Here is a 17,245-nt window from a genome sequence, read left to right as displayed (position 1 = left end):
GAATTCATTATATGGTCTCTACTCTCGTATACCATTCATCGTATTTTGTCAAGCCCAGTTCCGCTTTCTTTTGCATGAAAAAATTCAATGAGCAATGGTAAATGTGTCCACAGCTTAAAAAGAATGCGCTTTCCCATCATCAGTGGATAACAGCTTGTGAAATTAGTATGCAAATTGCAAATTCAAAGTTCTGCCTGAAGAAAAAGCCCTGAAAAAATATAACGAGTCCAAAAGTCTGGGACCACTAGTTAAAAGCTTTCTGTATTGCATGCTTTTCCAATTGAATACAAATTTCCCCGTTACAAATTATGTTTTCAGCGTAACAATTTGAGTAAAATGTTAAATTCAAAATATGTGTGTCTTAGTATTTGGGTTTTTCCCTTTATGCTTCAATGAGATCAGTATGAACATCCTCAGTTCACATGATCAGTGTCACAAATCTTCTCATTTGATTAGCATAGAATAATACTTATTTCTTCAAGTTAAGTAACTTTTTTTTTCCTTTAAAATGAAAATTCTAAAAGTTTCTCAGTGTTCTCTCAGACATTTAGAACCCACTTGCTGCAGTGTTTCTCCTCCCCACTATCACTCCTGTCAGAGACACTGGAAGCAACGGCACAGAGGAAGAAAATGAAACCGTTTTTCTCAATCAGCCTCAGTGTCATATAAGACAAAATGAAAATAATGCCTTTAAGGTCCAGGGAATAAACAGAGAGTATGATAGCAATATGAGGCGCATGGCAGTGCTGTCCTCACTGATATTACACACACACCCCTGAGACATCTGCTCAAGGCCTGTTTCTTATTACTGCTTTCTCCAAACTATTTGAGTGTGTGCAGCGGCCTTTTAAGAATAAGTCGTATGCAAAAGAAAAAAGACCAGAGAAAAGCTGTTTCTCTAGATCTTCAACCATGTGCGATAGTAAAAGGGGCGGAGCTAATTGCTGTATTTTGCAGACTTGAGGAAATTTTAAATGCGCTTCATTTTTTTATTACTACTTTTAAAAAACTCATTCTCGCCACAATGCTGAAAAATGGCATCCTCATTTTACATTACAAAAACGTATTTACATATATATTTATATATAGTAGTAAGAGTTTAGCTGAGTTGTACTGCCCTTATGTTAGTATTCATAAAAAAAAGTGGAAGTTTTTTTTTGTTGTTGTTGCCTTTAGTATTCATTTAGCAGCTAAACGCTTACCTGTTGTGTTGGAGCGCGCTGCTGGATGTAGGGGGGTTGAGAGGGGGCCGCAGACTGCTGTTGTGGAGGACTGAAATATGGGGGCTGACCCTGTTGACAGTAGCTGCCCATTCCCTGTGGCCCGTACTGAGCCGGCATCTGCTGAGACAAAAACATGAGACTTAGCACACACTCACAGACAAACATTCTCAAAAGCTTCACGTGGCATGTCATGGCAAGGAGGGCGATTATTTTAAATGGTGATCTGCCCTGGAACATTAACTGACTACTTTACAATGCTAATCCCATCTCAAACTTCTCTGTCTGGGGCGTGACGTCTCCAGTCAGGAATAAAAGCTTCTCCCAGTGCTGGAACAGGCGGTGTTTGGGACTGACAACCATATGTATCAACAGGTGCGACACCAAAATTACCCTGTACTACATACAAGACAGGAGCGGGTTGCATTACACCTGTGTGGACAGTAGGACTGGACACTCGATTCAAAATCCTACAATATTTTGTGCCTTTTGATGATATTCAATATAGTGCTGAATGTCTAAAAAAATAAAATTTTCCCCTGAAGAACCATCACTTTGACAAGAAAGCCATTGTAGACAATTAAAATTAAAGTGTTTAACACTTTAAAAAAAATCAAATATAGTATAATTCTAGTTTAAAATAAATGAAAGCCTCTGAAGGACTTTCATGATCACACCTGGGATGATGCAGGAACTGATGTGATATTAACAGTTTGAACTGATTCACAGAAATCAATCAACACACAAGTTTAGGAGATGCTATTAAAAAACATCTAAATACTCATTATTTGAGACACTGAAAAACAATATCATCTGCACACATGTAAATGACAAAGGCAGCTTGTGTTTATGGGGTGCAGTGTAAAATGTGTTCATGCTTCGTTTTGTAAAAAAAGAGCATTATTTTCACAATTTCCAGTTCCTTGAGTTCCTGGTTCTATGAAGCCCCTCCCTTAGAAATATGCAATGGGCTCTGATTGGTTAGCGGGCTCAGTTTGTTTGTGATTGACTAACTGCCTAGTACACGTTGTTGGGAAACGTCACACCCCCTTACCATTACGGGAAGTTGATTATACACAAGGGCGGGGTTTATGTAAACATCAGGGCTAGTGATGTCACAAACCCAGGAAGAGGCTCGTTGTATCTCCCTTTACATTGAACTCTGAGAGTTGTAGCTTTGCAGATGCTGTTTATGCTCTAACAGCAACATTAAACACTAACTAATGTTCAAAAAGTGAAATCATAATCAACCACTCCTTTAAGACCAGCAGTGCATATATTTATTTGTTTATAAATCCCAAAATTAAAGCTGGATAGTTTAATGCTTGAAAATTAAGAAATTAAAATGTGAATACTAGTATTCTTATTTTACAGTCATACTATAAATTAAAATTTAACCATTAAATTAAATCGGTTACACTTTTTAATTTCACAATAATGGTATTATTGCATTTTATTTAATAATCCATTATTTTATAGTCAGTCTGAACTGGTCAAAAACAGTGGAAATGTGCTGAGCGTCCCTTCTGAACACAGTCATATTTAGCTCTCCAAACTGGACTGACAACTGTATTCTGCTGCTGTGTGAACGTATCCAGTGAGGGATGATGGGAGACATCTGAACACCGAGGGTCCCCGTGGGTGTGTTAGTTCTTTAGTAATCCACAACTGTTGCCCCTCCTTTGATTCACGACAAGCTGTTATTGTGACGCTCTTATGTAAGAGCTTTTCAAGGCAACAGCTGCCATTGGCACGCTGTCCTCCCATCTGAGCCCCCCGTTACCCACTCCCTTCATCCGCTGTAATTCTCATTTGTCATTCATACCAAACAGAAAACAAATCCAGGAGCCATGATGGTGTGTTTTTCCCGCTCATCTCTCTAATACATGCAGAAGTATGTCAGCGACGGTACGTGCACATACACTCACGAGGCTCAGATGGGAATTGTATTGAGATCTGTGTTCTCTGAGCTTCTTTAATGAGGAAACGTAAGTCAAGCAAGGACAAACCCTAATCTACACTGCAAAAATAATTTCCTCAATCAGCTTTCCATTAGAAATTAAGTCGAAACCATAACCTTGTGGGCAGCAATGCCTCGAGTGACCTGAGTATGAGTCCCGGCTTGAGGTCCTTTCCTGATCCTGTTCCCCTTTCTCTTTTCCTATTGTTCCCTCTCTCTCTCTTCACTGTCAGTTGTTAAAAAAAAGAAAAATTATATCAAACTATATATATATATATATATATATATATATATATATATATATATATATATATTAGGGGTGTAACGGTTCACAAAATTCACGGTTCGGTTCGATACGATACACTGATGTCACGGTTCGGTTCGGTTCGATACGTTTTAGATACAGCAAAATGTAAAAACATCTCAACTTTTCAGAATGCCGCAAGCGCACCGCGGGTCATGTGACAAGAACTAACCAATCAGCTTCATCCTTTCCCGTAACAACGTTGAGAGCTCAGCCAAGATGAAGGAACAGCTGATCATAGTTGTATATGGATTGCAATTTTGAAATAAATTTAGTAGCAGAGCTACTGCAAGCGATTTTTAGAGCTGCAAATCCATTTATCCTTCGCTGAAATTTCCGCGTCTCATGGAGAGAGCACGTCATTGTTGCTTAGCAAAGACAGACGCCTCATGAGCGCTTCTGCCCAAGCGCTTTGGAAAGGAGGAGAAAGACGCGCTTAGCGTTTTCCATGCGTTTTTAGGCACGATATGTGAACGGCCCCTAAGGCGCTCGCTCACTCAGCACGCGCTGAAGGCTCGTTGCAAAATGTCGAATGCCTTTAACAGACCAGAAATATAAGATCCTAAAATAACCAACAGGTCTGGTGTTTGGGTTGGATTCCCTGTAAGCTATAGTTTCTAAATGCTGCAGGGATAGTTTGCTGCGTGCATGTTTCTCCTTTTTTTCGTCTTTTCCCAGATAGTACTGACGCATATATCCCAGATATTCCCGCTGGTGTTTTTTTTTTTTTTTTTTTTTATTCCCGCTGGTGTACCCTGTCATGTTGCAGATGCGACATACCGTTGTTTTTTTATCCACCACTCTCTTGCCATCACCATTATAGCTTAAAGGGAATCCAAAGTGCACCCAAACACCAGACCTGTTGGTTATTGGAGGATCTTCTCATTTCTAGTCTGTTAAACGCATTGGCTATTTTGCAACGAGCCTTCAGCGCGTACTGAGTGAGCGAGCGCCTGCTGAGTAGCCTAACATAAACATATAAGATGGTGTTTTTTTCTTCTTCGGGAGTGTCAGGGGCGTTGCCTGTTACGTTGTTTGGGTTATTGGGCTACCTTGTTGAACGCATATCATTATATTTCTCTCTCTCTCTCTCTCTTTTTTTTTTTTTTTCAAATATAATTAATTACTCCAACGAACCGTTCGGTATACATAATGCGTACCGCGTACCGAACCGAAAGCGTCGTACCGAACGGTTCAATACGAATACGCGTATCGTTACACCCCTAATATATATATATATATATATATATATATATATATATATATATATATATAGGCTGTGCATGTATAAGACATACATTTTTAAGCATTTTTACTTTATTTCATAAAAGAACAAGTCTCTTATGCTCACTGCATTTATTTGATTAAAAATACAGTAAAAACAGTAATATTGTATTGTATCGCAATACCGTAATAATTAATCATAATCAATATTATTAAAATTTAGTGTGAAGTGATTTAGAAAAATGAAGTGTTTTCTATTCTAATATATAAAGTTGAAATATGTTGAAAACAGTTGAGTATAATATTTTTGTGGAAACTGAGATGCACTGTCATTCAACAGTTTGTGATAAGATTTTTTTTTTTTTTTTTTTTTTTATAAAATACTTTTTTTATGGTTCTCTGTGTCTGTCATTTTCAAAACCAATTTTCTGATAAAACAATTTAAAAGCAGTTAAAAGGATTTTTTTTTTTTTTTTTTTTTTGTCAGAGCCCTTGTAATTCTTAATTTTGACATTAATTTTCATTTTTACACCAGACATAAGTCAGTTAAAAATATCGGTTATCGGTCTGCGTGATCTGTAATAATCGGTATCAGCATGGGCCCTGAAAAACACATATTGATCGACCCTAGAACATTTATGTTATGAAAGATATTCATTTCAAATAAAAGCTTTTTATTTTATTCAAAGAATCCTGAAAAAAGGACCACAATCATTCACAACATATTACAGTTTTTTTTTTTTGTATTGTAATAATATTTCTAAATATTACTATTTAAAAAAAAAAATTACAATTAAATAATAAAAAAATGTTCCCACCAAATCAGAATATCAGCATATTAGAATGTTTTCTGATCATGTGACACTGAAGACAGGAGCTGCTGAAAATTCCACTGCCATCACAGGAATATATACAGTATACATATTTATATATATATATATATATATATATATATATATATATATATATATATATATATATATATATATATATATATACATACACACACACACATATTATATAGATTTACATCACCTATGTAATAGATAGATATAACAAAAAAGGGATTTAACAGGACAGTGCACAATTGCACCAAACTCCCACAAACAGATCGTGTCCAATCACAAACAGCACATTTAATCCATTTCTCTGCCACGTACTGCGCTTGTCAGAAACGTGGACAGCGGGGCAGGTGAGTGGCAGTCAGATGGTCAGCAGCAATGCCTCGAAGGGGTTGATGTCTTCTGCTGAAAGTGTTTTGATAGGACCTGTCTTCTTACAGAAACTTCAAAACACCTGTGAGGACCTGCAGCCCCCAGCTACGCACCTGATCCGCATCCACCTGAGCTCGCACACGCTCACTAAACACACCTGACGCCATCAAAGAGCAAGCGCAGAGGTAAAATGAAGGGGCAAGTTTGTTTGATGCCGCTAGTGGAAAAGAAATTCAGTAGTTTTGTGCTCATTTAAAAAAGCTTTACGATGTAAGAAATAAAAAGTTATTTTGGTGTACACTCACATGAGATAAATACAGTACTCATAACGGTTTATAAAATTAGTTTTGATTATGTATGGTGCTGGTCGCCCCCCAATGCATTTGGCCTTCTTGCTTATTGGCTGTCAGCTCTGTAGATACACTAATAGTGTAGTGTTGTATGTTTATGTGAAGAGCGAACATTAGATAATGGACATACAGACTTACTGTTGTCCTTCATCAGTGGGAACAACAAAAGAATCTGTACCTTTATGGCTGAAGATGAAGAAAAGGTCTGAAGCCAGACAAAAGAAGGAAAATGGTGAATGGTAAAAAAATCTGATGATGGAGAAAATCCTGACTAGCGGTGCCCAAGTGGCCTATTATTGCAAGGAAATTAATGATTGTCCCTTGCTGGCAGTGCAGGGTTTATCAACATTGTGGTATCCGCACTAGCAGCGATGCTAACGCTAGCTATTACAGAACTACTGAATGCACGTTTAAGACACGTTTAATACAATATAACTGCAAACTCTGGACTCACAAAAAAGTCTTTAAAAACTTCTTGCGATCAGCAGTTTAAAAAGTTTTGTGAAATTCAAATATCAGATTAGAACAACATGTAGCAACATTCCTTTTAAACAACACTGTCCATGGTAATTTATGCATTTAGCAGTCGCTTTTATCCAAAGCAACTCACATTGCATTCAAGCTAACAATTTTCTCCTAACGTGTTCCCTGGGATTCGAACCCTCAACCTTGCGCTTGCTAACACAATGCTCTACCACTTGAGCTACAGGAACACTATGGTAACAAACTAAACTGTAAAATGGCTATTGTTTAAAACAACTTTACAGTTCAAATACTACAGTTTTTGACAAAGTTGAAAAAGTTTTATAAATTGCTAAAACTCACATTTTAGCTTAATAAATGATACATGTAGGGATATGCAAACTATCCCTTTAATGTTAATAAAACAACAAGACAGAGAAAAATCACTCACTGCTCTTGACTGAAGAACTTTAATACAGTTGCTTTAATTAGAATTAATGTATTACTTATACACTGAAGGTGTATATAGCGTTACATTTTTATATTTGTTCATTCAATTTCATGTATGCTACTGTTTGTTTTGTTTGTATTTTATTTGAATTGTAATGTGCATTTTTGATATTTATTTTTTATTTATTACAAAGATAAGATATCATCAGATATCATCGCCCACTTTGGCCTAAATGTCTGCCATTCTTTTATATTTAATATTTTGTTACCTTTTCAGGATTTGTTTTTAAAATAGGGAAATTTGTTTGGCTGTACTGCTCAGACAACTTGCAAAATAGTAACTAAAATGACAAAGAATCATGATAAAAAGTATATTATATATAAGCTTTAATTGTTCTAAAAAAAAATTATATATATATTTTTTTTTACCTTGAAATTGCTAATTCACTCTGACAATAAGTGGAAAGCGCAGAACTAAGTTCTTTGGATTTCAATGGCAGAATGGTGAATTTTCCTGGAAATCGATAAGACTATTCTTTATATTGAACATTGTGTCTTCATCTTCCTCTGGGTTTCAAGCTTTGTCTCTTTCTATTTTTGTGTAAAAATGTTATGTGACCAAAACAGAAGTAGCCAGAAGATCAATAGAAATAACACAGCAGGATTCCCTTGGTATCAGACCAGATGAAACCTCCAATTTCAGGTAGGCTTGTAAAAAAAAAAAGAAAGAAATCCTCTGGTCGTCTAAGGTCATTACATAGTCCCTCTCAGTCAAGAACGGTAACATCTAACAGCTGCACAAATGCAGCGCACACCCCTTCGGGTTAGAGATTACCCCAAAACTCTCTCCAGTAATGATCTCATTATGTGCTGGCCGCATTCGGTGATGTCTTTCTTGATTAGTGCCTCTCCTACATTCACCCGTGCCAGGAGGAGATTGCTGATTCTGATCTTTCGTTCTAAAAAGGTCACGTCCGTACCCAGGGGCAATCACAGGAGGAAACTGCACACGACTGCTGTCCTGCTGAACTCGTGTCAGGGTAGCTGACCAAAGATCAGTGTAATGGATCTGGAGGTAATGAAAAGAAAGTGGCTGATAGCTGAAATAGCAGTTTGTGTTTCTAAGCTCCAAAACACACTTGAGTTGGTGAACCCAAACACCTCCAGCCACGCAGACTCGATTTCACGCGTCGCTGTTTTCCAAAATGTGTCAGAACAAGGAGGTCTACAATAGCTGGAGAAGTCTTTCTGTTCTCAATGGCAGCTGCTCAGCTAGCGCAGTACTTAAACTGCTGACATTTTAACAACTAGCTACGTATATCATGTTTTCATTTCAATAAAATAAACAAGAATATGTGTGACCAACTTCTTGTGAAATCTGCGTAGAAAATCCTCCCTGCGTCCTTACAAAAATTCCAGATGTGTGGATTCTTTTGAAATGACTGCACAAACTCACACACACAAATTGTTTTGCAAGTCATTCCGAGCGAATTATTAAAAGAATCACTTCTAAAGAGCCATTTGTTCATGAAGCGGACTACGCTGGTTGCGGTATACATTTATGAATGCCGCCAGAGTAGACAACGCAATAAATATACGTTGTCTTTGATTTACTTTGAGGCTCCTAACCTTTTTATCTCGGTACATTTGCATCAGACTGCAATCTTAAAAATGAATTCTTCTGGCATCTCATTATAGATCCAAACTTTCACACCTGAGATTACGTGAAGTACATTTCTAGCCAAAGCCTTCACAATTCATCCACGAAGCGACACTCAGTATACCGTGTTTATATAAAGGGATTCTCCATATTGATTTTGGACTAGTATAACACTTTTTCTTTTGAATCACGTATTGCTTTGAATTGTGTTTCATGGCTGAAGGAAAATGTACAGGTAATTTTCTTCTAGGACATCATGCAATAATGGTGTAAGTTATATTACAGACAGCATTAAACCGCATTCGCAGTGAATTTAACTTAACGTGTTAGAAAGTGTTTGGTAACAGTACTACTGCTTTGATTTTCTTTTATCCCACCCATGCGGCAGAAAAGTCATTTCAGAGGCAGTGGCACTGAACTTAACTCCGTCCAGCTTTCGAGTCTCATTTCAGTAGGGCAGGCTGTACCCCGAACAGGACGGCCCAGCCCAAGCAGACTCCCTGCCACGTTCTTCTGACAGACACGCGACGCATTAGACTGTCAACATCTCTGGTGCACTGGGAGTAGTGTCGCTCCACGCTGACAGGCACAACAGAGTCATTCCTTCTGCACTACACTCTGTGTTTCCCCTCGGGCTGTCACTGTTCAGACCGCCGGCCTGTGGGACACTTCAGTTTCCTGTGGACTCAACAGCAGGAAGAGCATGCTGCTATATCTGTTTGAGAGCTATGAGTCAGTGTCGCTAATTCTGATAGTCTAATGTAGCTGTGCTTAAAAACTAGATATCGTAGCAGGATAGTCCCCCATGTGGCAGCCAGCTGGGGTGGATAAAAACACTCTGGCATGTTAAGAAGTACGTACTTCCATCAGACGAGCAACATAGCTAGGTCCACGCAAGCATCTTCTGTGTCGATTGTGAGGAAAATGCATGGAATTCTGCAAAATGGATTTAAAAGTGTGGAGTAGGGATGTAAGGATCAACCGCAAGCCGGTTGAAAATCGATTCAAATATGCGAATATTCAAATTAGTTGAGATGCTAAACAAATTGCGATTCAATTAGGGGAAGGAGTTTATGAATATATGTCTGAGGGGAACTTTAGAAAAGTTTAGATGGTATTTTTATTTTCATCTTGCCTAGTATAATGCATATTAAAGTTCATAAGTGCAGTGCTGCTTTGTTTACAGCGGAAACCAAGTAAACGCTTTAAGCGCCACCTGCTGGCAGAGAGTGAATCTGCGTCTCATTCAGCTCGTCTTCTGTTTCTGTTTCATGCAGATATTTTTTATGTATAGTTTCAAAAAAACTGAAGTCAAAACATTCTGGGTTTTTTATTTTTATTTTTATTTATTTTTTAATTATTCAATCTAGCCTAATTGAGATGAAAAACTGCTCGTTTTGCATGTATGCAGCATCTTTGTTTGGATCATGATTAAAATACAGTGGTTGCCTCTTATTTTAAATGGAAAGACCCCAGACAAAGCCTTATTGAGATTAGTTTTATTTCTGTTACGTATTAATTTGATTTGGGACTTGTTTTAAATTTCAGTTTAGTTTTGTTATTTGCAATTATATTATATTTATATTGTGTTACTTAGCAGATGCGTTCGTCCAAAGCAACTTATAAATGAGGACAATAGAAGCAATCAAAACCAACAAAAGAGCAATAACAAGCAAGTGCTACATTCGTATTATTATTGTTATATTTCAATTTCACGAAGAAATGTTCAGCATTTCGTCCAAGCAATAATAAAAGGACACATTTAAAATCATCAAATTAAAATTGTGAATCGAACCGTGAGCTGAGTGAATCGTTACATTCCTAGTGTTGAGATGTGTTAAATGGAGTATAACTGGGAGCATAACAATTTTATGTATCAGATAGCAAGTTCAGATTTGTTTAAAGCTGCCATGATATCAAAATATACTATGAAAGCTGACAACTAATTTTTTGTCCAATCAAATGCTGTATAGAATAGAGTACACTTTTTTTTAACAGCCCTTGATCCAAAAGTATTTTCCCTTTAATTTTTCTAATTGGGATTTGTGTTTGCTAAAGAGCTATAAGGCATGACCTAAACCGTTATTTTGGCATGATTAGCTTTTTCTGGTTCTCTGAATCTCTGACTGGTGAAGATATTTCTGAAAATGATGGGTTTTTCACCAGGAATTAACATTAACAGTTAAACGTTTACAAAAAAAATGGGTTGCAGTAATGAAAATTGATGGCTTCAACAAAAGCATATTCCATCAATTAAACACCTGTAGCTCATAGGTCTTTCTTTAAAGGTTTATAAGTTGTAGTTTAAAATTAATTCCCTTCTGTAGAAAATGTATGGAATTTATACTCCCTTAACCTAGCTATTGCCATCTATAAGAACATCCCTCCTACTAATACTACCTCCGACTAGAATAGCAAATCATAGTCTCAAGATTATGATGTAAACTGAAGTCAAATGGGATGTTAAATAATGTCGCCCCCAACTTCCTGTTTCAATAGAAAATCTGTCGACACAGGACTAAAAATTGCAAAAATCGAGCAAATTCATGGGATCTTTTATAACAAAACATCATAAGTGTAGATGTTTTTGAGCTCTGTGAAATCTGTGGCACACCCTGGTTAGAAGTAATTTACTGTGCATTAGACTCTTTCACATAATTTGCGTCAACATTTCCCAATGCATGGAGCTCTACGGACTGAAATTCGTCAATCAATTGACATTATGAGGGTAGTGCCTGGCCAAAAACCAAAAATATGCCACATTCCTGATAGCTAGCCTAGCAAGCATGTAAAAATCACTTTTCCATGATGGTATCTGCAAAGCTTTTCACATGGAAATCAAAGCTCCATGTGACACAGACACCGAAAATCATTAGTTCTACCTGTTGCTGAGGGTACTGCATCCCTCCCATGCCCACTTGACCACGCCCCTGCATTCCCATTGGGTATCGATGAGGAGCAGGTGATCCGTATGGCTGTCCTGGATAAGTCCCACCTGCCTGAGAGTAGGGACTGTTGCCCATCCCATACATCTGAGAACGCTTCATGGCCATAGGGTCCATAGGTGCCACCTGTAGAGAGGAGTATCAGCTCATTAAAATAAAGAACAGCAATAGCATTGATTTCCAACGTACGGTAGTCTGCGTGAACACATTTATATGACTATTAGGCCTGAGCAGACTGGAATACAAATAGCAATCATAAGGTCGAGTGGTTCAGTAAATAGAGAGATTGAGGGCAACGTGCCATCGACTGATATTGGGGGGAGGGGGGGGGGGGGGGGGGGGTCAGGTTTTCTCTCAAGTGTCTCATCTTCGCCAGAAAGACTGAGAACCATCCAAGCTAATCTTCTCATGTCACTGCCAAATTCAGGCCAATTGAAGCAGCACTTACAGAAAATGTGACCAATTTGAGAAAGCCTGGGAGGCCACTATAAATGAACATTTTAACGTCAGCAGTCATGCCAGAGTGCTCTGCAGTCTCACACACACACTTTCTCTGACTAGACAACTATATTGTCAAATCTGAGTTGCTGAAGTTTAGAGTTTGTGCACCATTAAGGTACCCCTGAAGAATCTGTAGTGGAACACTGTTAGAAGTGTCCAGGTTTCCAGAGAAGTTGAAGCCATCAATGACGAGTCCACTGTTTTATAATCATACAGATGCCATTTCCACCTCTAATTTATTCCTAACACTCCTCGTTAATGCACCATGGTCAGGTCCGTCATTAAAATCACCAATTAGGTACGTGAGGTCATGCTATGCTGTGAAAATAGTAACAGCTAAATGACTTTGTGGGCATATTGTGCAGCAGAGTGACTGTATTCACAAAATAGTGTTTCACAGTATTACTGTTGTTACTGTATTTTTTATCAAATAATTGCAGCTTTAGTGAGCATAAAATACTTCTTTCAAAAACATTAAAAAATACTACCATCCTTAAACCTTTACAAGGTAGTGTAAATTATAAAAATTAAGTAGCCGTACGTAAAATGAATCAAAGATAGTAAATAGACAAAAAATGATTTTGGAAATAGTTACATTACATTACATTTGGGCATTTAGCAGACACTTTTATCCAAAGCGACTTACAGTTCATTAAAGATTAAAAAAAAATTAGCCAGTATTGTGTTCTCTGGGAATTGAACCCACGACCTTTTGCACTGCTAATGCAATGCTATACCACTGAGACACGGGAACACATGAAATAAAAAAAAAATAACATAAAGGTGATTTTGGTGAATTTTTTATTAATCACATTTTGCGTGGAGCCAGAGTGGCAGAACAACACACACTCGGAGGCCTGGGGAAATGGGCTTCATGCTGAAGATAAGCCATTAACAACTCAAGTTAATGCCCTTTCTCTAAAAATGCAAATGAGCATAAATGTCAACATCATCTTCATGTGTGTCTAAAGAATTGAAATTTGTCACAGACTCATTGACGTAATTCAAACCAGTCTGTAATTTTATTCCAACAATAATTCTTCAGCGAAGGCATCTCTAAATGTTTAGTCAATATGTGGGGTTCCATTTTTTTACAATTTCTGGAGCAATATATTTATAATTATTATTATAAAGTTATAATATTGTATTAATTTAACACAGATAGAAGGGGGTTATAACAATTTCATTCAAATTCCTTTAAAAATTATCTAACAATTCAGATCAGTAGCAAAAAAATTAAATAATATCTAATAAAAACCAAAAGCGTGCAGTTGTAAGCATGGAGGAATGTGGCTGTATTTCTTGAGTTTATGTGGTTAGGACACTGAGCTTTTTTTTCTCCTAATTAATTGTAGGCAGACAGCCTAATGTATTTTAACATTATTAACAGACTTCATGAATCATTCATCTGCTAAGGTAGATCCAAGATGCTCTCAAAGCATCGTACAATATTTGTCAAGATTGAATGGAAGATGTGGGGGCTATCAGGTGTCTTGGCATCTCTTCCAGTCATGTTGCCCGTGGGCAGGCCTTGGGATCACCCTGGGCAATCCAGCACAAATCTTCTTCATGTGCCACTATGAAAGCATGGCTAATCTGCATGTGTAAAGGTCAGAACTGCTCATCTGTACAGAGAAGGGCCAGAACCAAAAAAAAAAAAAGCATCTGATTGCATAGATGCTGAACTGGAAAACTGAAAGCAGGTAGCTTTTGCTTCATACTTATAGCTATATGAGGGGGAAAAAAAGTTATATTTTACCACTGGTTTTTGTCTACAAATGCAGATATAGAACTCAAAATAGATAACAGAGCACATACTGGTTATAAACAACAAATTGTGTCAAATTATGTTACACCAAATTGTAACGTTATCAGCGTTTATTGTTTAACAAAGAAAAAACCTTCAGCATTTAGGTGGATGAATATTAATATATGCTAAACTATTCCAATAGATTCATCAGCTTCGCCCCTGGACCTGCATAAAAACATATTAAGCAGCAGAGTCAATTTATCATTAAAATCATACTTGAAAAACTGTAACTATGAAATCCAAGATTGTATTTTAAATCCAAGTATGTTGCCTATCTAGACCGTATTTTTCAACATTATAGTCTTAAACTGACCAACCAAGAGCTGCCAAGGCAAGAGAGGATTTATTTTCTGGTATTATATTCTTAAAACCCAGTGGGCTTCCAACCTAGAAATCAGTTTTAGTGCAAAACCTAAAGCACAGCCTACCTAGACAGCATTTTGGGTCATTACAGTCTCAATTTCTCAACCTAGTGAGCTTCCTAGGTTTTGGGATCCAGCTTTCGTCACCATCTCACCCTACAATTTATTTATATTTTATTATTTTGTGCTTAATACAACCAGTACGGACAATATTTTAAGATATACTTAGTAAATGTGAAAACATTAATTACTGCATAATGAAGCCAGACGGGCGCAATGGCGCTAGCAATGCTAATCAGTAGCGCTGGTAACGTTACTGAAACAGACTAGCTCTCGTCTTTCAGACAGACAGTGCTCACTGGTGACCGATCACTCAAAACGAAACCGACATTTTATTTAGGAAGTAGAATTAAAGCGCAAAATCGCTTTGTTTCAATTGATCTCGGGGACGAACTTTACAAGCAGCTAATTTTATTTAGCAGCAGCGCAATGCTAGAATGTTCCATAATTTGATTGGCACCGAACGAGCGCTTTTATCGAAACAACGGCCGATGATTTATTCAATAGCATGACAATATCTTCTTGGTAATAATGTTGTATTATTACACGGGCTATACAAATATGAACCCCTCAACCTATCAGCTCAGGCATATCTTAAAGCAGAAATGAAAGTCTCAGCGCACTGGGCGCAGGCTAACTCTCATGCTAACACCGTTAGCACAGTCACCTTGGGCAGAACTTGACATGTTCTTCTGCCTGTCAATCCGCACACAAGACCAAAACCCCGCAATAACCTCAACTACGATAGAAGAAAACAAACTCAGCACGCTATCTGCCCATCCATACAGATCATTTGTTTTCAATATAACGTTATATATTAAAGCTGGACGCTGTTAGCTAGTATTACGAGTAGCATCAGGCCACAGCTAGACCTGCATGTGAAACTTAACACACACGTTTAAACGTTCACCTGAGCTCTGCTGTTCCCGTTATTCCCGGGGCTCATGGCCGGGTGGTTTCTTTGTTGTGCTCCCCAGCCGTGCCCCGCAGCAGGGCTGTACGGGGAGCCCAGGTCTTTGCCCAGACCCATACCGGTCTGCTGTTGCTGCTGCTGCGGGGTGCTGTAGTCCTGATAACCGCTGCCATACCCGCGCATCATCGGACTCGGAGAGGTCAGGAGCTGGTTTAGGGTGGGTGTAGCTCCAGAGGGGTGCTGTTGGTTTTGTCCAGAAAACCTCTGGAAGCCCCCAACATTGGCACCGGGAGCAGGGGTAGTAGAGGCCATAGCAGCCTTTCCATGACTAGCAGCGGCAGTAGGCGAGTTGGTACCTGGGCCCATCATGTTCCCCTGCCGCGACGGGCTCATCATTCCGTATCCAGCGCCACCGTACCCCGGCCGGTAGTTGGGATAGTGGTTGTACGGATTATTATGGTACCCTTCGTGGGAGTTTTGCACTTGATCCATGCTGCCCTGTGCTTGATGCATTAAAGCCGTCCTAGGGCTTTGTTGTCCGCCATGTTGATCAAAGCAAGGCCCTCCTCTTCCATTCCCGTAATAATGATTAAACTCAGAAACGGAGCTGTTCCCGCTTTGGGACGCGCTGCCGCCGCCGCCGCTGCCGCTGATGTTGTTGTTGTTGTTGCTCGTTGGTCCAAAGTGTGAGTGCTCGTACCTGCTGCCCATCCGATCCCCCCCGGTTTTGGACGAGCGATCCTCCTCGTCGCTTGTGTTCAGCAAACGCGGATCGAGCTGCGTCTCCAGAGCGTTTTCTTTCCCTCCATGCTGCTGTCGATTCCCCGGGTCTCCGCGCACGGGCGTCGGGTTGATGTTGTTGTTGTGGTGGTGGTGGTAGACGGCTCGCTGCTGGTGCTGCTGATGGAGTGATGCTTGCGACTGTTGCTGTGGAGGTGTGCGATGATGAGGCGAAGGAGGGGGATCTCCGCTAACAACATTTTTCACTTGATGATTCGCGAGCAGACCCGTCTCCATACTCGAAGACGCGGTTAAATGAGCAGAAAAGGCTGTGTGCGTTGATTGTCAGCGTCCGTGGTTTCGCGGAGACTACAGACGCATGCTGATGCCCATCTACATTATTCATCGAGGCAGCGCTGTACCCCTGCACAGCCCCGCATCACAGCGATTCCTCCTCATTCTCACCATCAGATTTTGGATGGAGCCCTTGCCCCCGCTGTCCTGTCAGGGGATGGATGTGTGCTGCATGGGCACGAGCTGTGAAAACAATTACTGAGGCGTTGAAACGGAGAGAAAAAAAGCTAAAATATGCGTTTAACTGGTGGTGTTTCGAGGGGAGCAGAGGCGTTAATTTGTTCTCACATGTTCAAAAGTTTAGTTTTAATACCAAACTTCCAATTCCCAGAGCCAAGTGTGAACGTGTAGAAATGTGCATGAGACCCCTACAGAGCCCCTTTGCTCCAGCATGGCATTATCAGGCATCTCTGCTCTGCGCTCAGTCTGCTGGAAGAGCCGGACCGGATGTGTCGGAATTTGGGGATTTCTGTATTTACATCTGTTATTCATCTCATTTTGAACAGTTGATGGATTAAACTAGTGACCTGCAATCTAGTGAAGCTGCATCTGACCTGGTTTATTTTACACAAAGAGGTGCATTTAGTTTTTAATGGTGAAGAGGGGCGTCAAATGCATTAACAAATACAGAAATAATGTTAAGGAATTAATGTTGTAAATATGGATACATAAACATTATGAATGCAAGTATTGAATATAAAAAATATGACATTTTAAAAAGTATGCACAAAAAAAA

At 39.0% G+C, this 17,245-nt stretch overlaps 1 protein-coding gene across 4 annotated transcripts in view; it reads right to left on the bottom strand.

Moving 5' to 3' along the window:
- Positions 1–16,926, bottom strand: part of arid1b (AT rich interactive domain 1B (SWI1-like)) — a 68,689-nt gene extending 51,763 nt beyond the window's left edge. For 2 of the 4 annotated variants that reach the window (XM_052535741.1, XM_052535743.1), the window contains exons 1-3: positions 15,433–16,845; positions 11,727–11,915; positions 1,203–1,343 (exon numbers count right to left, since the gene is read on the bottom strand). In XM_052535741.1, coding sequence (XP_052391701.1) covers positions 1,203–1,343; positions 11,727–11,915; positions 15,433–16,452 — 1,350 coding nt within the window. In that variant the 5' untranslated portion in view covers positions 16,453–16,845. Of the gene's footprint in view, positions 1–1,202; positions 1,344–11,726; positions 11,916–15,432 lie in introns of all 4 variants that reach the window. The other 2 variants (XM_052535742.1, XM_052535744.1) reach the window with 2 other exon arrangements.
- Between the last annotated feature and the right edge of the window lie 319 nt (positions 16,927–17,245).

This window comes from Carassius gibelio, chromosome A20 (assembly GCF_023724105.1).
Source record: "Carassius gibelio isolate Cgi1373 ecotype wild population from Czech Republic chromosome A20, carGib1.2-hapl.c, whole genome shotgun sequence".
In the NCBI taxonomy this organism is placed as follows: domain Eukaryota; kingdom Metazoa; phylum Chordata; class Actinopteri; order Cypriniformes; family Cyprinidae; genus Carassius; species Carassius gibelio.
The sequence above is the reverse complement of the archived record's forward strand: the minus strand, read 5'-3'. Positions and strand labels throughout refer to the sequence as shown.